Consider the following 22,490-nt stretch of genomic DNA (forward strand, 5'->3'; position numbering starts at 1 on the left):
AAAGTCTGCATTTGTTAACCTGCAATAATCTATTTGTGTGTTGCTTCACACCTGACATCTCTTCAGCTGGCGGAGGGCATTCCTCACAGACTGCTGGGCTCTCCTGGGCAACCAGCTATGGTATGCATGATGTCTACTCTTAAGTGTATTTGAGTTAGGGTAATACATGTTCTGTGGGTGAGCAATGGGTAGAGTTGTATAATAATGAAGAGTTGAGGCTTGCCTAGATAGAAACAATGTCACCCAAGTAATGAGCTGGCTTCAAGTGTTTGTTATTTCAAAAGGCATTTTTCCTCTTCAAGCTGCAATCGTCATACAGTTGTGGACTGTGCTGTGGCATGTTGTACTCAAAGGAAAAAGCTGAGAGGGATTTGTTATTGGCATTCTCGAAAATACAGTCAGTCAAAAAACACACCCAGAATCCAAAAATAGTATGACTGAATGTAACGTTGGAACACAATATGATTTGATAGATTAGTTCTAGATTAAGCTTTATATCTGTGCAAGGATATGTAGTGATTAAGGCCATTGCATATAAATCTGCCTTTCTGACTGAAAGTAATTTATTGTTTCCTACTATCTGGAAGTGTCCAGTTTTTGTTTGTTTTCTAGCCATGATTGTTTGACAATGTACTCCCATTTTGGCTGTTCTTGGGATTTAAAATGTCTTCACTGACTTCACTAACAACATATCTGTTCTTTTTTCTAGGCTTGAATTGGATGCATTTCTTCTTTTAAATGATGGACCTTTTAAAATGAAGACGTTCCAGCACACAAGAACAGGCAGGAATCACCACATGCGGTGAAGTTATGACGTGACAGGTATGTCTTAAACAAACTTGCAAACTCTGCTATTTGCATGAGTGAGAAGAGTATAAACATTGATATACAAACAAAAGTATTTACCACATTTTGATTATCAGTGGTGAATGTAATGAGAAGCTACCAAATCCATCTTTTGTGTCACACTGTGTGCCTTGGAGCTTAAGTTTCCAATAAAACAAAGCCCAAGGCGACTCATCTCAACACCTGGGGCTATTTAAAGCACATTGCTGCACTTTGGCACGTTCCATGCTCTACATGTTGTCTTTTGCCACATGATTAGAAACACTTCATGACTGTTTGTACAATCAGACAAGTGTTAAACAACATGTGTTTTCTTATCGTACGAAAATGTGTTTACTTTAAAGTCATCAGACAGATTATTGACTTTTTCCTTTTGCAGCAAGCATCTGGAGTTTTGATGTTAAATCATTGTGTTCTTGGGTGTTAATATTGGAGGATTAACTTGCCATCATGGCAGCCCTTTTATTGCTGTTGCTACACATGAAAAGAAGTGTCCATGTACAAATACAGTTATGCAGGTTGGCACAGAACTCTGAAGGAATGTGCTGCTCTTCTTTTTATTGAATGCATAAATTCAGGAAGTCCAAACATTGGCCGACAGTGCTCACCATACAGGAACATTCTCAGAAATCATGTAACCGAATGTAAATGTGTGCACTCAGTCAATCCTACTCATCCATGCTGAGGTGATACCTCTGTCAGTGTGGCCCTCTCAGATGGAATTACTGTCATAGTTGGCATGATGACTTTCTTCAAGTGATAAAAGAGGTGTTGATACAGAAGCATCTGGCAGGCCTCTGAGCTCCAGACAGATTCTGCTCTCACCCAAATCTATCAAACCACAGACAACATCTGTTTGGGCTGTAGATTAGCCTAGTTAGCTTATATTGTGAATTGCAATAGCTTGTATCTTGTGCAGAACAAAATATTGATTTTGTTGACACAACTTAGATTAATCAACTTCACCCTAGAGAGGAGGGTTCGTACTCACCTAAGCCATCTTCATCATCTCCTTCGCAACCTTGAAACTGCAGGGTTTTTCCTGAATATGTTGCCCAAGGCTTGCTTTCGAAAGGTTTTGATTGATCGCTAGGATTTAGGGAGGAATCTCGCACAATTTAACACAAATCATGAAAGACTTTGTGAATAAACCACTGGGATGTGTGTTGCCAGTGGCATTTAGAGCTGTACGCAGTTTGAAACAGAGTGCAACACTGCAACATGGTCTTATTGGTGATGTTGACAGATATCTTAATTGAGCTTTGACTGATTAAGCTTCATAAACTTTCTTGACTCTTGTGAACTTTGAATATAAAAAAAAAGGCTGACAGCCAATTTGACTGCTATGTCAGATTTAACCTGTTAAAAACTTCCCAGCCTTGGTATCAAAGAGACAGGTAAGAAAATGAAAGATGACCATACTAACCCCTCACTGTTTCTCCTGTACCTCAGTGTTCGCACGCAGGTACACACACACACACACACACACACACACACACACACACACACACACACACACACACACACACACACACACACACACACACACACACACACACACACACACACACACACACACACACACACACACACAAACACACACACACACACACACACACACACACACACACACACACACACACACACTCACATATATAAGCATGCAAAGACACTTCTGTCTCTGATGTGGCCAAAAACCCCGGAGGGACCAAAGCCATTTTTCTTTATGTAATTACAGAAAACCTGCCTGACTGGCTTTGAGGCAGCTTGTGAAAGGAGGGACCATGTCTCTCTTACATTGTACAGTACATCTAACCAGTTGGTATAAGCTAAAGGTTATTTTACTTCTTTGACTTTCAGTCGTTTGGCCAGTTTTGTCGCCCCTGATGATTATTTCTTATAGCAGAATGTATGTTGGAAACAGAGTTCTTTTGTAAAAGATAGAGCTGATATGATCCAGGACTTTTGGTCTTTTGTCTTCTTTTGACAATATAGCTTTACCGATCCACCGAGGTTTCACCTGAGCTCTGTGTTCTCTTGTCTCGTCCCCATCTTTTATCCCGCACGTTGATTCAGTTCAAGCTTTCAGCCTTGCTGCTCATGCATGTGTTCACGATAATGGAATTTTTCCATTATCGAAATACACAAATATATCATCATACGACCAAACGCTGACAACTGCAGCCTGTTACAGAGAGGGACAGTAGTAGAAAGGAATTTCCCCCAGGACAGATCAGTACACTCAGCGAACTGACGTTGTCTTAGAGGTGTGCGGCAAGTCTGCAGCAGCAACTGAAGTAGGCAGCTCTGAGGTAATGTTTGTCTCTGTCTCCCTTCAAGATAAACCTGTCATTAGAGCACAGACGAAACTGTCACATTCTGAATCTGTTTTCCTTTTTTATTCCTACTCGGAGAAATGGGGCAAATTTATGAGAATACAGAATTCTGTGATCCAATGCAACATGAGCAGCGGGGCAGGCTCTTGTTTATAATGGTCTCTGACTGTAGGGGGCACATATTCATTTTTCACTGTCTGATGATAAATGAGACCATTCCTTTTTTTTACATTTGATGCCTCATAAAAATATTAAGTTGTTGTTTGTCCGCTTAGGTTGCTCAGGAATTTGTATACTCCTTGCAGCTTTTGTATTTAAAACCAAGACAGAAGATTTGACTGTTTGTCTGTCTGGAACTCACGAACACTGTGGGTGCTCGTGAATTTAAGATCAGCTTGCTTCAGCTCAGTTGTTTGATGTCTCAAGGCATCTCCCATTGCTGCCTTTGAAGGCCTGCCACCTGCAGCAACCCTCCACCTGTTACAGGACGTCCACTGATTTGTCTTGTACAAATTGTAGCTAAACAGTTTTCCTTCAGCATGTACTTTACAACTTATTTGTTGGATTCTTGAAGGAATTCATATTACTTATAAACGTTACAATGCATCATGCAAAAACTGTCAGACAGCCTGAGCTTTCTCATTTTCTCGACTTGTATAAAACTATTTATCGCCATAGCAAGCAGCTGGCTTAGCATAACGTTTAAGAAATCCAAAGTATGTATCCACAGGTGTTGGTGGAGACCAAAAATGAGCTAAAGAGAGAGAAATGTTAATTTTAGATGAACATGCATTGAGCAAGTTGTTGCCTAGTTAGCAGCATAATACACACTATTAAAGACTTGTTTTAAGATTTCAAAAGTGAAAATGATCAGTCACAGTTTTCAGAGTTTCCTACATAAGCCTGATAAGCTTTCTTGAGATAAGGAAAACTCATTAGAAACCGATTTTAAACTAGGCCCTTTTTGTTCAGTTTGCTCTGCCAGTTTCCTCTCAGTAGAAACCATCAGGTACAAGGAACCGCTTTAACTCTGTGTGAGTTTCTGACATCGCATTGTTCGTCCTGCTCGTCCCGTCACCAGACACCGATCCTTTCAAAGAGCGGTGATTTACTATGGAAGCGATCGCTCTGGTATCTGTGCCAAATGACAAAGCTTTGACTGCTTTTGTTTCCTCTTCATGAGTCGCAGGTGACATCAGATCATAGCCCGGATCATATTTATAATCTTCTACCTTGTGGCAACTGTATGTGATACTCTTCTGGATCCTGTGAGTGCATGGCAGGGTCATTTCGTTGACTGCAAAAGAGCAAAGAACCTAAAGACTCCCTGCCAGAAACCCCTCAGGGTGTTTGTCACTGGCACAGTATAAGGAGTCACTACCCATCAGCCTTTCAATCTGGATTTAACTAGGCCAAGAGGAGACAGTCGGTAATGAATGGCCAGGCAAAAGAAATACCATTTGTATTGCCCGTTGTCAGTATTGTAAAGACAACAACAGCAATATAACATTACAATAACCATAAATCAACGCACTGTAGGTATAAAGCCTCTGTAAAATCATTAAGGGTGAGTGAAAGTGAGATTCTCTCCCCTCCATCGCTCTCTTTATCCCGTTTCCCTTTTGTCCTATTCTTTATCTCATTACCATCACTGAAGCTGACCTCAGAGCAGAGCATCCAGCTGTGTTCCCCTGCCCTACAGAGAAACCTCTGACCCTGCTCTGAACTGTAGGATCATCTAGCACTGTCACAGAATGACTCCTAGGTCACTCGGTGCACATTACTTCGGGGTTTTTTTCAAGGTGGATTAGGAATTTGATAGTGATTGTGCAAGTATTGTCGGGGAATAAGTGACGAATGGAAAAATGTGTTTAGAGGAATGAACAGAATGACCTAAGATACCACCTGTCAGACATCTCAGCAGAGTTACCTTGTTTACAGCAAACACTGGCTATTATTTACAGGGAGACAAACTTTATACAAGTGGTTATTACAGTTCATGACATCTGTGTATGCAATTAACCACATGCTTCTGCCATGTCCTGACCTATTCACTCACATTTTAATTATGCATAACATATTTTTGAAAGGTTACATTTTGGCTAATCCAGCAGCAGGGAATGAAGTGAAGATAACATGATTGAAAAGGTGGGTTCAAAACACTCTTGTCACCTGCATTGCGGGATATATATCAAAAGAAGCACTTTCAGGTATCTCTTTACCTCTTTTGGGTTGAGGGTGAGGGTGTTCCCATCTCTTGGCAAAGCATGAGTGGAGAGAGGGGAAGATTAATGGTATAATAGCTCTGACCACATGGTTTAGTTATTTAAACTGGCAGCATCAGCTCAAATTGTTTCATAGCTTTCTGCAATGATACATTTAGGAGCGTGTCTGGACAGGTTCAGCCAAGAGACAGGAGCTTGGAAGCTATGACACCATCAGTAAAGTACACGCAGCGTGTTTACCTGTTTGTGCACCATTCCTTTTGGTAATTGGTTGTCTAATATGCAGATGGAAAGGAGCATACCTGGCTATGTTCTGAGTTGATTTCAGTATTGTTTCCATTCTTGTTTAGAAGTTTTGGTAAAACTAGCGCTTGTGAGGAAATGGTTTAATAATCGAGAGATAACTGAGGAGTGTAAGACTGTGGCTTACAATAAACCTGACGTTTTGGTCAAACCAATAGAAACAAACCAATCAAATAGATGCCAGCTCTGTGAGGGCAGAGGGGAGCTGTCGGAGTGTCATGACGTGGATGAAGATCAGTGATATTTTCCTAAGCGTCTCTGAGTCTTACGGGGTTGTAGTGAGTTTGGTGTTTTTGTTCAAAACATCCCGTGTCAGGACGCCCAAGACGTCGGAGGATTACTGTAAGCTTGGCTCAGGTGACGTCTTCTGGAGGAGGGAGGGGGCCAGGTATGAGGGCCCACCATAGCCTTGCTCCGAACCACTCCAAAAACAAGGAAAAGTATCATATGGGGTGCTCAGATCATTTAAAGATACAACACTAGACACCATCAAAGGCAGCTTTTAACACACTCACTGAAAGTTCTCATTACCCCATTTCTCAGATGCATTACCGTTTCATGATTACATATTTTCGAAAGCTTTCAAAGGCAGGTTAAGCGGGCCGGTATGTTCAATAAAATCATTGTAAATAGCTCCAAAACAACGAGCTGATCCAACCTTTGTTCTTGCCTTAATGCCGCTGACAATACCTTGAAGCTATTTGACCACTGTGTTTACCTGCAAAAATCAGATAGACTATGGGAAGCCAGATAGACAGCCTCCTGTGAGGGCCAAACAGTTGTGGATCTCTCTTGTGGGGAGTGGATATTGTCTGCTATCTCTGGCTTCCATCGCAGAGTCTCAAACAGCACTCTGCTAAGAGAGTGCATGAATGAGCTGTGCGCCCTTGCAGTATCTCTGGAATCACATAAAGACAACCTTGTGCTCTGCAATTTACTGTGCAGCGCTCAGGTGCTTGTGCATGTCTCAACCAGAGGAAAAACAAAAGTATGACTGACATAATCATGTGTCAGAAGATTTATGGTCAGAGAGAGCGAAGGGGAGAGAAAAAAGTGGAGAGCACATTTTCTCGCCCCTCCTCCTCCTTCAAATTATTGTCTTTAGTGCTGTCCACTTGTTTGAGTGAAATGTTGGAAGTTGTTGAAACGGAATAGTACACGCACACACACACACACACACACACACACACACACACACACACACACACACACACACACACACACACACACACACACACACACACACACACACACACACACACACACACACACACACACACACACACACACACACAGACAGTGCCTTCTGTTAATGAAGGCCCTGTAAGATGTATGATTTAACTCTTTTGCTGTGAAATTATGAGTCATTTCCTTCTTCATTGGTGGTATATTTAAAGTTGTCTTTGGACAAGTAAACACAACATGCTATCTATGTTTCATGGATAACTTTAATTCTCTGAATAAGGTGTCATGCAGACACAGAAGTACACAACACTTTGTACGCCAATAGATTTATGGTCATTAAATGAATAGGAAATAAATCATGGATCGTTTTAGTGGTTATGACTACCTTCTGCATCATCAGTTCAATTTTAATTTGAGTTATAAATCTGGTCCCTAGTGCAGTCAAGGCCGATCTAATGATAAAACGAAAAGCAGGATGGATCTGGCTGTTTAAAGACTCATTGTTGTCTTTGACGTTAATTGCTGGCTGGAGCACACAGCTGGGCCGCCCTGATGTAACGGGTCATGGGAGCAGATAGGGAAGCTGTGGCAGGCCTCCAGTAATAACACAGGGAGCGAGCCAGACTACCAACCATAAATCTACTGCTACCACCAATTTCCAACCACTGCAGGTGACGGGTTAGTGCGTGTGTTTGTGTGTCTGTGTGTGTGTGTGTTCTTATAAACAAAACTCCAAAGGGTAACGCAACCCCACTTCACAGCAACATGGATATTACACCCCTGAACATCTTGGCATGGGCCCGGTCCTGTTTATGGAGAAACACAGCTAAGAGTATAATTAGCATTTGAGTGATCCTGAAGGGTGTCTGACTTAGGCTGCGATATCAAAGAAGGTGGTATTTTATGCTTGTGACTCAATAGGGATGAAATGACTGTGGCCTCTGTGTGGTGGTGGTTTCGCACCTGACTGGAAAACACTGCAGGTGGATTAGCGGGAACAGTAGCTAAACTACATTGTTTTGTTTGGGGGGAAAAAGGTGTGTTGTGCTTTAAATGATAGCATCGACTGTTTGATGGTGGAAATCCTCGTGATTAATCCGCATTAGTGGAACCTAAGGGCACCTTGTATCCTTTGAGCATCACATTTGAAGTATCCTCACAAACCTGGGGTTTTGTCCTAATCATTCAAATGTTAGATTACTGCAAGTGAAAGTAAAAACGAGACACATTTAAAGGACTCTGAGATGTAATTGTTTTGTTCATGACATAATGCGATGTGTCTCTAACACACAAAACCCTAGTTTAGGTTTAACCAGAGCTTTAGGAGCAGCTCCCTTTCTTATGTGTGAGTCTTTTGTATCAATATTATGAAAGCTTTTGTCAGACAGAGACAAGACTCTGTTATTATCTCCCTTCACGCCCTTTTCTCTTTATTCTGGGCAGATTATTACTGCCAATGACACATGACCCGGCTAAACTACTGTAAATTAAACCTGAAATCTCCTGCTTGTTCTATGGGGACAAAAGGGAGGTTTTACAAGGAAAAAGCTCATGTGGGAATGTAAAAAAAAAGAAAACTGCACAGGTGAAAACTTTACAGGGAACATTTGTCAATCCCAGGAGATTATTGGGAGCAGGTTTTCCGTCAACACCCCGGGCCGCCTTCCCTCTCCACTTCCAGGCCGATGAGAGTGGAATCTGTAACGACTGTGGGCTTTAGCATCGTTAACATTTCCCTGACACGTCGGCCGGCCTCTCTTGGATACTGCCCTGCATTTTCTCTGCTGCACTGGAGTTGTTGTAGCAACTAGTGGCCCAGAAGTGAATGAAGCAGATGTGCGAGTCATCTATCACCTGACAGCTCCCACTCCCCCGACTGAGCAAGTCATCTCCGTGACAGTCTGCCCAACCAGTCTCATCAATTACTCTGGTACCCTACCATTAGAGCACAAACACTTTTCTCCCCTGACACATTCAACTGCTTCCCAGTCTGCAAGATGGACCCTCAATTAAGCCTGAATAACTTTCGCCTCTCAAAGGACGTCTTTCTTTCTGCGGCCCAGTATTGCACACATTGTACTTGTAGGATGAGAACCTTTTTCTACATCCGTAGCGACCATTTGATATTCGAGAATAATTATCCCTATTTTATGATTATATAATTATCCCGTGATGATGCAAACCACAATGAAGCTAACATTAATAAAGATTTACAATTATGTTTGTTTTTTCAAAGTGTAATTAATGGCTTCAACAGTTAATTAATTCCTACATAAACAGCAATTAAGGTAATTTATGTCATAAAAGTTCAACAGCTCAACTGCTATCCTTGTTTATGGAAATTAAAAGTGAAGATTAATGTTACTCTTCCCAAATGTTCAATTGCGTCATACATTATGTAACTTTTACTGCAATCTAGTTATTTGCAGCACATTAAAACTTTGAATTTAACTAAAAATGATAAAATGTATTCTCTGTCAAAGCTTCTTTGAGTTTTTAGAAAAGCGCTATATAAGTGTCATGTCTTATTATTGTTAATATGTTTTTTCTTAATGACAAAATATTCCCATGTTCTTTGTGTTGATCAGGATAAAACGTGTAGATATGAGGAGGCAATAAAGCAAAATCATGTCTTGTTAGTGTTATTCTGTTCCTGTATTCCATCAGTAGTAGTCATGAAACGCAGTAAACACAGACATTTCAGCACAGACACAAATAAACAATTTCTATCACTTACAATATACAACTATGGCAGTGACAGCAGGGGCCAACTTACATATATCAGCTTTTTTTTCACAGGGATTTAAAAACAGGTGCCAGAGTCAGAACTTGACATTGAATATGCAAAACATATAAATAAGACATTCATATAAAAATAGGCTTTTACAAAATATACTCTATGAACCAATATTTACCAAAAGTGGAAAAATGTGCCTGTGTTTTTGATCAGTGAATAAATCCTGTTAAGCTAAATCAGCTTGAAGTAAGCAATGCCATTGAAGACAGTCAGTAGAGCGTACAGCCTTCGACCTCAACAAGTGGGATTCTCTAGACTAGCAGCAAACAGAGGGAAGACAAACTCATGAGAGGGTCAGAAGGTCAATGTGAGCAGCCTACAGCAGTTTCATCTGGAACAACATTATTCTAAAACCTTTTTCCAGGCAGTTTCAAATCCAGTGTGTTAAAAAGTGTATGGACAAACTTGGATTACTTTAATAAACTAAATCCCAACATTTAGTTATTTTTATCCATAATGGACAACATCAGTAGTGTTTTTTTATAGAATAAATTAATATTAATTATTTTCATTCTCTAAATACAGTATGTTAAATATTCCAAATGGCTGTGTCATTTCATCTGCACACAGTGTGAGAACCACAGCAGCGTGTCCTTCCCAACAATCACATCCACCATCATTCATTTGCATTGGCAAAGTCCATTTCCTAAATGTTCATTTAGCTTAAAATTCTTGAAATCTTGCTTCACTGGCTCCCACTGTGAGCACCTGGTCCCACATGCCAGGGTACAGTTTTTCCCTTAACAGTGTTAAGTCACACTTTTTTTACGTGGCACCCGAACAAACACAACAGTCCAAGAAGAGGGGTGAAGAGCTTTGTGTGCAAAAGAATAATGACGCCCCATCTCCAGCCCACCGTACACACAGTACAGTAAGTCCTCATTAAACAGCCTTCTTGTAAAGTTTAACAGTTCCAGTTTGTCCATGAAAACACAAAGACATGAACCTACACGCTCACATACGTCATCAGACACACGACACGCACCGTCCAATAAATATTCTCATTTGCATGTGTACACCTCTGTCCTCTCGCTGCAGGTGTTGCACTTGACATAGCAGCACCACAGGAACTTGCAGTTGCACTGCCAGACGCGGGAGTACTGGTGTGTGTTGTATCCTCGGCCGCAGCACATCAGGTCACAGCCGCTGATGTGCTGCATCATAGTCTTGTTACACACTCTGCCCTGTGTCCCCAGGCTCCCCGACACCAGGTCCGCCTCACAGTAGTTAGGTGACTTGTCTATGTACACCAGGTCTGTATCCAAGGGCTTCCGGTACGAGTAAGGCTTCTTGATCTTGAGGAATTTAGGGCGCTTGTTGCGGCTGGCTTTGATTGACTCCACGTGCACCGCCTGGGCATACTTCTCCTTGAGAATGTAGCCGAGCTCGCGGAACTTGGGAAGTGTAGTCCAGCAGGTTTTGGTGGTGCAGGAGCCCGAGACACCATGACACTTGCATTCCAGTCGCATGCTCTTCTCCAAGACCTAGACATGCAAAAACAACTTAGTAATGCAACTGTAAAAACACTGCAGCGATGAGAGATACACACGCTCATATGATAGCTTAATAACAGCCATATTAGATTACTAAAACCATTTACCATGCAGTTTACTAATAATGATTTGTATCTGCTAGATAAATATGATAATGTTACATTTTTATTTAGAATTTGACATTTCCGAATGTTACATTACAATGCATGCTGTGGCTATATATTCTAAACCCCTGATGTATTTTCAAAGTGTTTCAATTCCCATTCAACTCTTGAACTCCAAGGCAAATGAAAAACGTACAACTTAATAACAATGTGACTGACAAATACACCATGGCTGGGGATTAAATACAGCCCCACCACATAGCTGTGTGATACCATATACACAGAAGCCAAAATAATGTATCAGATTTCAGGCTCTGTGTGTGTAGTTACCACACACAACACACAAATGTCAAGAGTGACTGTACAAGGCGCCGATTGACTAGGATTACTGCTAAAGCCTGAACTGATGACAATGAGAAGTGCCATTGACTGAAACTGGAATTTTCTTTAGCAACAAGGTCAATTGCAATTTCCTTTAACTAAAATGCCAGGAGTTTGGTATGCGATATGGTCCCCTAAAGGCTTTGACGAGATATTTATGCCTTTGCGTTCCTGGCAAGTAAACTGTAACAATAAAACCTGAATACAGACGTGTGAACCAGAACCGAAAAAAAAACTACTTTTCCCTGAGCAAACTACTTCATGGCTTTAAGTCGCTAATCCATCAGTTGTTCTGTGACCAACACTTGTGACAGGCTTTGTCTGGACGTCTTCGACCAGGGAGCTGTGAACAGCGCTCCTGCTCAATGTCACTGCTTTTGATTAGCATAAATAAAGGAGGAGGGGGTTGCTATCAAAACAGAGAGGCCATTTATTAGCAAAAAGAAGGGAAACAAAGTAGCAAAGTTTGAATCTGCAAGTACAATCTCTTTTCCTGGGAGGCAATTTAGCTTTCCAGATAAGCCAATTTGAATCTATGGTCCCTAAACGCACGTAGAAAATGATCTACTGGGTACAATTGTGTGTGTGGAGGCTTTTCAGCCAGTGTGGGGATGGACGTGTTGGTTGTGTGAATCAGGCTATTTGGCACGGTGAGACATAGTGAAAGAAAGAGAGGATATGAGTTAACTTTGGGAAAACCGGCTTCTTTATTCTCCACTAACTGCAACCTCACTTTAGCTGTTTGGCACATTTTTCTACTCAATCTCTAACCTCTAGACTTGCTGGAGTCTCTTTGTCACTCCGCTGTGATCTGCAGCCATGCATACAGAAATGCCATCAAATGGTAAGGTCAATACAACTTAAAAAATAACCTTTCCTTATCATATTATGCTGTTTTTATGTTGTAATGCAAATCTTTGCAATAGGTACTGATAGTTTGCCAACTGCCCTGAATGTTCAAATTGAATTTGTCTTGGTGATGATCCAAAGTGGATCCTACAGTATGCCTAGAACTGAATTAAATCTGTGGATTAGAGTTGGTATGCAGGTGGAGTGCATGGTGCTGCACTCCTCTATACAGCAGGAGAGACACATGACGATGATCAAGCATAGTAACCAAACAGTAAACACCCCTGTGGTGCATGTACAAGCACAATGCACCTGAAATTCTGGGTGGGGATTGTCATAAAGGTAACTGTATACTGTCCCAACGGAGCAAATCCCATGAGAATGAGGAGGGGGGGGGGACGGGACTGGGCTAATGCATTTTTGTACAGTGTCAATCTGTTTTCAGAGCAGAGATCTGGGTTGTAATCTAACCCTGCTACTTACACAGCTCTTCCCTTAAAGGCAGCCTTTTTCTCCACTGCTTTTTCATTCTTGGCCCCCGCTGTTTGGCAAGGTGCGCCCACACAACATCATGCCAGAGACTTTTAACAGTTAGCCTTAGAATATTTAACCACTGGTTCACCATGACATTTAGTCTTTACTTCTTCTCTCTTTAAAGTCATTGTGTTTAACAAAGGCACCATTCATGATCACTTACCTTGCGTCCCACCTCATTATTATGGAGGTTCATGAGTGTCCTTGCATTCTGTTTGACCTCCCGAGCGTCGATAAACACTTTGGAGAAGCCCAGGCCATAGCTGATGTCCGCCGAGCAGCCTCCCCACTTCCAGCCTTGGTTTTTACTGTAGTATCCCTGCTTCTCCTTATCACAGCTACAGTCGCTCAGGTTACCCTGTGTACAGGCGGCTGTGATGGCATGGGCCACCCCTGCGGCAATGATGGCGTAGGTGAACGCAGCCTCTTTACTGCCTAGCAGAGCAGAAAAAGAGAGGGATGAATAAAATGTTGCAGGTATACATTGACACTTTTTGAAATCAAGAATGTTTCTCCCTGTGTTCAAGTGATATCCAATAAGTATGACACAGGAGATTAATTATTAACTGTTTGTAGGCTAACATCACAGTCTTTCTGTCATATCCCTCAAGGGCTGCAGTGTTTTGGAACCTGACCTGGAAACTGTCCTGCCCATGAACCAAAATGGCCACTGGTTGTATAGTCAACAAAGCAGTATGAATAAGAGGGTTGTCGGCAAGTAAGAGCTATTGATCCGCTCAGAAACTGTCCCATTCTGTGTAAACTCATAAGGCACTGACATCAGAATCTTCATCCTGCCGTTATCTCGACCAAGTCCAGCTAACAAATCATTTACACGCACACGGAAATATCGACAAATAACTAAACGTTAATCTGACAGGATTTATATAGACAGATCCTGAAGCAAGTTCTCTAACCCTTGTTAAATAAAAAGCAGAGAAAGAAACACTACAAAGCATATTTTTCAGAGCCTTATAATGCAAACAAAGCAATATGTTTTCCTTTGATGCAATGTAAAATCAGTGGTTGTATTCATATCCATGATCAACAAGAAGCTTGTTTTTATTTTCAGATCTGTGATTTACTATCGTGCAAACAGGAATCTCCAGAATATAACATCCGTTATATCTACGTGTAAACAAACTCCTCTTGTCTCTGATGACAAACATCATACCTTCTTTGTCCTTTCTCCAAACACCAAGTTGACTGTGTAAAGCCGCCATGTTTTTGATAAACATCTTAAATGTGTGCCTTTGCCATTGAAAAGAAAATCTCATATTGAGGCATCAATTATGTGGACGTTTTTATAGACTCGACGGGCTACGAGCCAAAAAAGAAGGTGTGTCTGTCAGTTCTGACTTCACCGTTGTTAATTTTTCCCCTCCAGTTCTGAGTGCATGAGTTCACCGTGAGACATGGTATGAATTCTTTCTGACTTTGTAATGTGAGGTGGAAGATATTAAAAAAGATAGTGGACTAAAAATCCAAACACCTGTTTAATTTGAACTCAAAGTGCCAGTTCACTGTTCTTCTGCCATGTTTGTTTCTCTTTCATCTCTGCAGAGTCATGCACCTCTTTATATGGACCTCGTCTCATACAGCTTAGTGTAACTATAAAGTTCAAAAGCAAAACACAGTTGAGGCCTAAAATGGCTCAAAGCTGATGCACCTTGCATTACCAATAAGGATTATGTCACTTTACGGGTCATTCCTCCTTCGCTTTCAAGAACAATTGCAAGCCCCACAGTTCCACTCGGCCGGTGCATCAACAATGGCATTCATTTACAACTATTGGCCTTCTGCGCTAATCTGATCAGTGAAACCAATCTATTTTGTATGGCTGTCCAAGCCGTAGACTTAAACTCCTGTCTTGGAAACACAAACCAAGAGTCTTGACGGACTAAAACCACTTATTCAAAAAGGAACAGATTGTCAAACACTGCTTTTTTCAGTTTGACAGCATAAAGAGATAATCCTTTCTTTCCAACTGCAGCAGGCAGGATGGCCTCACACAGCTGGTCCAGGCGGCTGACCATTGTGTGAAATGGTATTTAGCTTATTTGGTTTCTATCAATAGTTTGGGGCGTGAACTAAAACATACAGAAATTCTATTAAGGTTTTTATCTAAAAGGTTTTACAAGGCATCCTCTGTTATCAAACTATTTACATTGACTGTAGCCAAAGGGGTATCATTAGACATCATATAATTATATTTCATTAAACCTTATCTTTCTGTTATTGATATCCTCGATTTCTAAGAGTCGTTAATCTTTAGTTCATAGTTAGCCAACAAACAGGCCACACAACCCCAGCCACAATTACAGCATCCCCTGTCCCGGCTCTCCTTGGAGGAGACCTTTGTCTCAGCAGTAAGCATCTTGATTTGAACCAATTCGTTTTTCTCTAATTTAGAACTTTCAGCTCTTGCTTTCCTCTTGGCTTTGCCCCACTGTAACTTATACCCGTGGTAAGATTTACATCCTTACAGTGAGAGCCACAGCACCCATCACTAGACAGGATAAAGACCAGAGAAAATGAGTCTCCAGAGACTTTGCCGGGCTCAAAAGAAGGCTGCCAACAGTCACTAAAGCTTTGTTACGGTGCTGGCTTCAGATACCTTTTGTAGAATAGCCCTTCTCAATGTGAAGTGTAGCAAAACTAGGCCTGATGTAATTGACACGGACTGTTTATGAGATGCTCCTTGAATGGATGCAATAATGCAGGGCAAATGATCATTTATGTGGGGAAGAAGTGTGTGTTGTCTGTTGGAGATTATGCCCTAAACGCAAATGGAAAACATATATTTTTTAAGGCATTAAGTAATTATAATGAAGTCCTTGATACACCTTGGAACCCTATTTTTGCCTTTTTTTTAAATCAAATATTAACAATGTTTTAGGGGAATCACAAAAGAGCAAGATACAAACACTGTGCGCAATTTACGCACACACATACGCATAATAAAATACAGTTGTGTAAAAAAAATCAAGCTGTAAACAAATGTTAACAGACAGCAACATACCCACTTTCAACTCTTTTCCGAAGACTGTCCTCTCTCCAAGCGCAGAGCAGTTCCAGCGCCCGTTTTTGAACTGAAACTGACACTCGTTGATGCCCATTTGGGCTCCCTCTCCGATGACGATAATGGCATCGGGACGACTCTGGCAGATAATCCGTTGTCTGGGGGCCAAACCGGGGATCTTGTTACAGATTATGCTCGCACCTAGGGCCACCACCGACGAGAAGCCACTGTGAATGGAAGATGGATATGACTGAGAAAAAGTACCTTCAACCATTTTTTTTTTGGTCGTTAGTTTCATTTTTTTTTTTTTTTACTCTATATCGTTTACTTTACACTTTAAAATCAGATACATTCCACCAATTATTTGTAGTAAGTAGTGGTGGTCTTAATGAAATATATGGTCTTAATTCAAATGTACATATATAACTGTTGAAAATATACTGTTTTCCTGGGATAATTGCAGTATAACATTAAAAATAATCACCTAAATGATTTTCCACTTTAGAAAAATATTTTATAACATGATTTTGATAAGGCACTAAACTAATTCTGCTAATTCAAGTATATTACATTTGTCAGATAAGACTTTTAATTAGTATGCCACTATGCGTTTTAACAGACTTTAAATGTGAAATGAAGGAAATAAAATGTGTGGAAATAATGGTAAAAACGGGTGCTATCAGTCCAAGGCAGGTTTACGCTCTTCCCTTTATCTTTGATATATCGTTTTTAAATTCACCTGCCTCTTTTTGAGCTAATATTAGTTCAAATATATACAAAAGGATTAACAATGATCAAACGTTTGATAGTTATTCGTCAGTTATTAGAGTTATTTGAGTTTAAGAAGAACGTAAAAACTAATGAAAGGTAAAATAACCGTAGCTCACCCAATTTTCAAATAAACAATTCCCAGACAAAGTAAAACTCTTAAAATCCAGCGTCTTGTTCTCCGACTCATTGCGGCCCCGCTCTCAGTTTCATGCAACGATCTGCAGAGCTGATGAGTAACTCGCTTCGCTTAGTCTCCGATCGATCACAGCCCAGGTAACTCCAAAGGGACTCCAAAATGACGAATAGCATCAAAAAATAGCACACGATCGGGAAAACTGTTTACAAATTTCCGGTTAAGGTATCATCCAAACTCCCTTTACGTGGCCCGCTATAGCTGGGCCCTGTTGTCATTGCGAGGGTGTCACAGGTAACCCTTGGGGTGAGCAAGTGCGATTATCTCTTTCTCACAGTTCCTCTACTACCCGCAGGTCCTGGCTATATATCTGGCTCATCTATCTGGGGCGTGTTCTCAGGAGACATGGGGCCCTGCATGTTGAAGAATCCCGCCAGGGCTGAATCTCAACACACGCACTAGCGTGCACACGCAATCTGTATACAAGTACGCGTGCGCGCACATGCACCTTATGCTGTGAATTCACCTGATTGGCTTTTTTTGGTTAGTGAGTGGGTCAGGGCCTAAAGTAAAGTGGACATAAGCTTACTTTTACGCAGTTTAACACCAAAATTAACGATATGTTTCCACACAAGCTGCAGATAAACAGTCTTAAAACAAATACAAAATGCACTGACTTAAAAAAAAAAGTAGATGCATTGTAACCTAGACAAATTATACTCCCTTCCCTCTGTTTCCATAAGGTTGAATCAAACATTGATCATATCTAATACGCATTTGTTTACTTGATTATAGTCTAATAATGTTTTTGATTTTTTGTTAATAGGCTACTATAAGAATAATTTATCCACTTCATTTAGTTTTATAAATCATCTGCTGCGCACTTCCCCTTAGTGCGTCTCTCTACCATGGACTTTCCTTTGGATCATCTACCTTTTATAATAGCGACATCTTGTGGCGCAGTGAAGACCTTTCACGCTGTGTTCTGAAAAACACAACCCTTATTGTCCCTGTTTAGTTTCCGTAGTTTGCCTAAACTATGAAGTGTTTGCGTGTTGTTGACGTACAGAAGGGAGATAGCTGGTGCTGGAAAATGTAATAACATCAGTATGGATCTCCATCCGCCGCCATTGATCCGGGATTGCCTTATTCATATTTTTACATTCCTGACTGAGGAAGATTTAATCACTGCTTCCAGTGTGTGTCAGGTAAGGAGTGTCTAACTTGCGGAAGTAGCTCGTGTGCCATGAAGCCAGTCTATTATTATTCCCCAAAAGTCTGATTTGTGTTTTATAACATTTAACACATTTTTTAGGATTGGAATGAAGCTGCAGAGACACCTTGGTTGTGGACGTGAGTTGTCTTGCTTGTTAATGATTTGAATGTTTTAATTCCATTTTATCATGTTATCTCCTAATACTCCTCATTTTTGTAAAGCACTTCGAATTGCCTTGTGGTGCTATATAAATAAACTTGCCTTGCATGCCTGTCTGTACTTTTGTTTCTGTATTTTCCAACGTCAAGCAGATGATGCTCCTGTGATCTGTGAAGATATCTGAATGTCCAATCCTGTTGTCCCCTCAGGAAGATGTGTTTGCAGCGCTGGAGTTTCTGTAACCTCGCTGTCCTGGGGAGTGAACACGTAAATCACTCATGGAAGAGATACTTCCTGCAACGCTGCCACTTAGAGATGAAGATGACGACAGGCAGGTCAGGAGGTTACACCTGCAAAAGCCTCAGAGGACACGCAGGTATGCTGTCTCTCTGTGAGATCTTCTTTGCATGTCTTCATGTAGTCTCTCATTAAATGTTTACACCTGACATGCTGTCCATCAGGCAGAGTGGTAGGGCTGGTGTACCTGCAGGGGAACTCAGCCCAGAGTCCTGACCTCTGGAACAGCCGTGCCACAGTGTGCAGCGCCTCCACTGATGGTACAGTCCGAGCGTGGGACATCCAAAATGTTAGTGACACCTCACCCTGTATTCCCAGTATAATATTGTTAAGTATTTGTACAATTAGTATGATATTGTATCTGTAGAAATGCTTGTAGAAATGCTTGTTTGTAGGTACAGCATTTAAAGAAGACGAAACCAAACTTACAAAGTACATTTCTGTCATAAATTGATTGTTTGACTTTATAGATAATGCCTCAACAACATGTCAAACTCAGTGTCTGGTGTCACATGCTGTGAATCCTTATCAGTGTCTGGTGACATTGTTTGAATGCAGGTATCATGCTGCTGTAATGATTTGCACACTTTTACAATATTGTAAAGTATTTGTACAAGTGCTTGTTATGAGGCACATCATTTAAAGACGTTTAATCCAGATTTCTGTATAATTCTATGAGTACCTTTCTGTCCTAAATTCATTGTTTGACTTTACAGATAATGCCTCAGAAAACATGTTAAACTCAAGTGTCACATGCTGAGAGTCCTTATCAGTGTCTGGTGACATTATTTGAATGCAGGCATCATGCTGCTTTCTTAGCATAATAATGTAGAGCATTTGTTGACTTTTACAATATTGTATAGTATTTGTACAAATGCTTGTTATGAGGCACAGCATTTAAAGAAATGTATTCCAGATTTCTGTATTATTCCATGAGTACCTTTCTGTCCTAAATTGATTTTGTTTGACTTATCAGATAATGCTTCAGAAAACATGTTAAACTCAAGTGTCACATGCTGAGAGTCCTTATCAGTGTCTGGTGGTTATATTGTTTGAATACGGGCATCATGCTGCTTTCAGATATTTATCTACACAAAACTTTAATTGAAATGTACTAAAGTCATGTGCTACGGCAAAACACGTATGCAGGCTACATTTCACCTAATCCCACTGAAACAGATTTTCTAAATTAGTTAAAAAAGTCTACAGCCACTGGAATATATTCCCTCACAGAGGCCTGAGACTGAGCTTTCTTCCCTCAGGGTGAGCTCCTGTGGTGCAGTCCCGTTCAGAGTCCTTTGACAGCGATTATTGGTGATGAACGGCGTGAAGTTGTGATCACAGCAGACTCCACAGGCCTCATCAAGACCTGGCAGGGTGAAAGCGGCCAGGAGAGGGCCTCTTTTGCTACTGGCTCTCCACTCGGTTCATTACTACAGTATAACATCAACAACAACTGGTTTCTGACTGTGAGTAAATTCAGATTTTTTGGGGTTTGTAAATCTATAAATGATGTAGTATGTTGCTTCTAGTAAATCGTTATATATTCTCTTCCAGGTTGGAACCAGCCAGGGATCTGTGTGTACACTAGCAGATTCAGCTTTGACTAAAAAGTCCAGTGTGATGGTGTGTGACTCTTTCAAAGTCAACACTCTCCTAGTTTCACGTGACAAGAAATGGATCACTGCTGGAACCAAGGACAAGGATGATTTAAGTCCAAAGGTATTTCTTGTTGTGTTTGACAGTCTGACTTTATGTGGGTGTTTCCTGCTCTGTTCTGCAATCATGTGTTTGTTTTTTACCACATTACCTCAGCTCGAATGACACAGCGGGAAATAGGTGTTTATATATAAGATCAATGAACGATTACATACACATTTAGTAGGTTTTTGGTGTTTGCTTTGTTGGCAGGTGATTTACACAGAGAGTTTGACCTCACCGTCTGAGGACGAAGATCCTCTGTGCCAGTCTTTGCCAGTCACAGGGTGCCAGGCCGCTGTCTTCATCCCCACTCAGCCTGCGAGACTGGCCCTCATCCACCACAACGGGCTCCATAACAACCAAGTCCTCACTGTGTTCGATGTCAGCATTAAAAAGACCAAGTACAAGTCCGAGATCCAGGGTGAGGATTAAGATATTTGCAGATTGACTTTCAGATGCTTTCAATTGGATGCAGAATCTTATTTTAGCCTTTAAAAAGTTGTAGTGAGCCTTTGAAATATTCGAAGCAGATCTATCTCTACTTTCTGCAGATATTTTTAAGCAGCTGGTGTAGAATCTGCCAGATTGGATCCATTTGTCATTGTGTATCTTTCTTATTTCTGTTTATGAAAACGATTCAAAACATATAGAAAGTGGAATTATTGTTATACGGAATTATCTTTTTTTACTTTATCCTGCAATCAGGATGACTAACGGGAGGGCTACTTCTGTATAAGCCTTGCTTTCTGCCCTCACGCTTTCACTAATTTGTGTTTGTTATCTGGATGTGTAAACTGTCTAATATTGTGAAATAGTAGAATAAATTATATATAAAAAATTGTTTAAAGTAGGTAAATATGAATTTAAACAGTAAAACTGAATGAAAGTGTGTACCCCAAAATGTACATGACAACAAAATATCTCAGAATAAATCCCTGAAATCTGCAGTCACAGGTATTTAGATGGATTTTTCATAAATGTTGTTGACTTGTTCTGGTATAATTTTGAGCGTCTTCTCATCTTAGTCCAGCAGGTGGAGTCCTTCCCTTTGACACTGAACAGCCGGCACTCAAAGGTCCTTCTGGAGGCCGCTGACAGCAACTGCTTAGTGTTGGCAGCCGGGCAGGGGCTATATGTCTACTCTCTGAAAGGAGCCCTGATTGCTAACTTTAAAGAGCATACCATGTCTATCTCTTCTATAAGCGTGGTAGGTTTCTTTCATTTGGAATCAAAATAAATATTCCTTCACTTGTTGAAGTTTGTTTTGTTTTATACAGTATAATGTACTATATGTGTGAAAGAGCCTACTAAAAGTGTCTTTATATTTACAGGATAGCTTTCGTGTGGTGACAGCATCTCAGGATCTTTCCTTACGGGTGTTGACATGGGGAAAGGACAGAGACCATGGGTTGACCCTAGAGAGCCAATACCATTTACTGGGAGGCTCTCACACAATGTCCAGGTACATTATCCTATGTGCTGCATCAAAAACAACCAATTTACTAATAACGGAAGAGCCTGAATATAAGTATTTTCTGAGTATCTGCATGTTGCCTAATTAGTCATTTCCTAAACCTGTTGCTTTCTTTTATGCTTTGTGTGCTGTTGTCCAGAGGGTTCACGCATGTCGCCTGCGACTACTCCAGCATCACGGCCTCAGCAGAAGGGAAAGACGGAAAAGACGTCTTGAAAGCATATTCTTTCACCTCTTGAGCGACATTGCTTCACATAAAGTTGCCTACAAGCAGTTTGCACAAGATACTGGGAAGAGTTACATTTGCTTTTATTATTGTTTTTATATATGCAGACATTTGGATGTTCTTTGGTTAGTGTATGTTCAGAAACACCAGAATATAACACTTATTAAAGATTAGAAACACCCACCATGTTATGGGAAAGGCATTGGTAAAGGTATATTGATAATGTTTTCCACTATGCTTTTGGATCTGTTAGATATGACCAGGTCTTAAGGCATGATGTGTGCAAAATATATTCACCTGTTCTTCAATATGTTAGCTCAACTCACTACTGAGATAAGAAAATACTGAATTGTGTACTGCATTAATGACAATAATCCATTTACTGTACATTCATGCTAAGACCAAAGAAAATAAAAACAAAAAAATATATTTAAAGAG

The 22,490-nt window shown here is 40.7% G+C and overlaps 2 protein-coding genes across 2 annotated transcripts; one reads left to right on the top strand and one right to left on the bottom strand.

Annotated features, from left to right (window-relative positions):
- Nucleotides 1-9,526: 9,526 nt before the first annotated feature.
- On the bottom strand, nucleotides 9,527-17,304 carry LOC307037791 (protein Wnt-7a). The gene is made up of 4 exons (XM_079678898.1): nucleotides 16,963-17,304; nucleotides 16,076-16,302; nucleotides 13,217-13,488; nucleotides 9,527-11,176 (listed from the first exon to the last, which is right to left on the bottom strand). The coding sequence occupies exons 1-4, from the start codon at nucleotides 17,031-17,033 to the stop codon at nucleotides 10,694-10,696; spliced, it is 1,053 nt and encodes a 350-aa protein (XP_079535024.1). The 5' UTR covers nucleotides 17,034-17,304; the 3' UTR covers nucleotides 9,527-10,693.
- A 683-nt stretch (nucleotides 17,305-17,987) lies between these two features.
- On the top strand, nucleotides 17,988-22,487 carry fbxw12 (F-box and WD repeat domain containing 12). Its single transcript, XM_079678880.1, has 10 exons — nucleotides 17,988-18,187; nucleotides 18,295-18,332; nucleotides 18,564-18,730; nucleotides 18,816-18,940; nucleotides 19,914-20,120; nucleotides 20,209-20,373; nucleotides 20,563-20,773; nucleotides 21,378-21,559; nucleotides 21,684-21,814; nucleotides 21,966-22,487. Exons 1-10 carry the CDS (start codon nucleotides 18,089-18,091, stop codon nucleotides 22,063-22,065), a joined length of 1,425 nt encoding a protein of 474 aa, XP_079535006.1. The 5' UTR covers nucleotides 17,988-18,088; the 3' UTR covers nucleotides 22,066-22,487.
- The last annotated feature ends 3 nt before the right edge of the window (nucleotides 22,488-22,490 follow it).

The sequence above is a fragment of the Notothenia rossii genome, assembly GCF_949606895.1.
Source record: "Notothenia rossii genome assembly, chromosome: 4".
Lineage (NCBI taxonomy): Eukaryota > Metazoa > Chordata > Actinopteri > Perciformes > Nototheniidae > Notothenia > Notothenia rossii.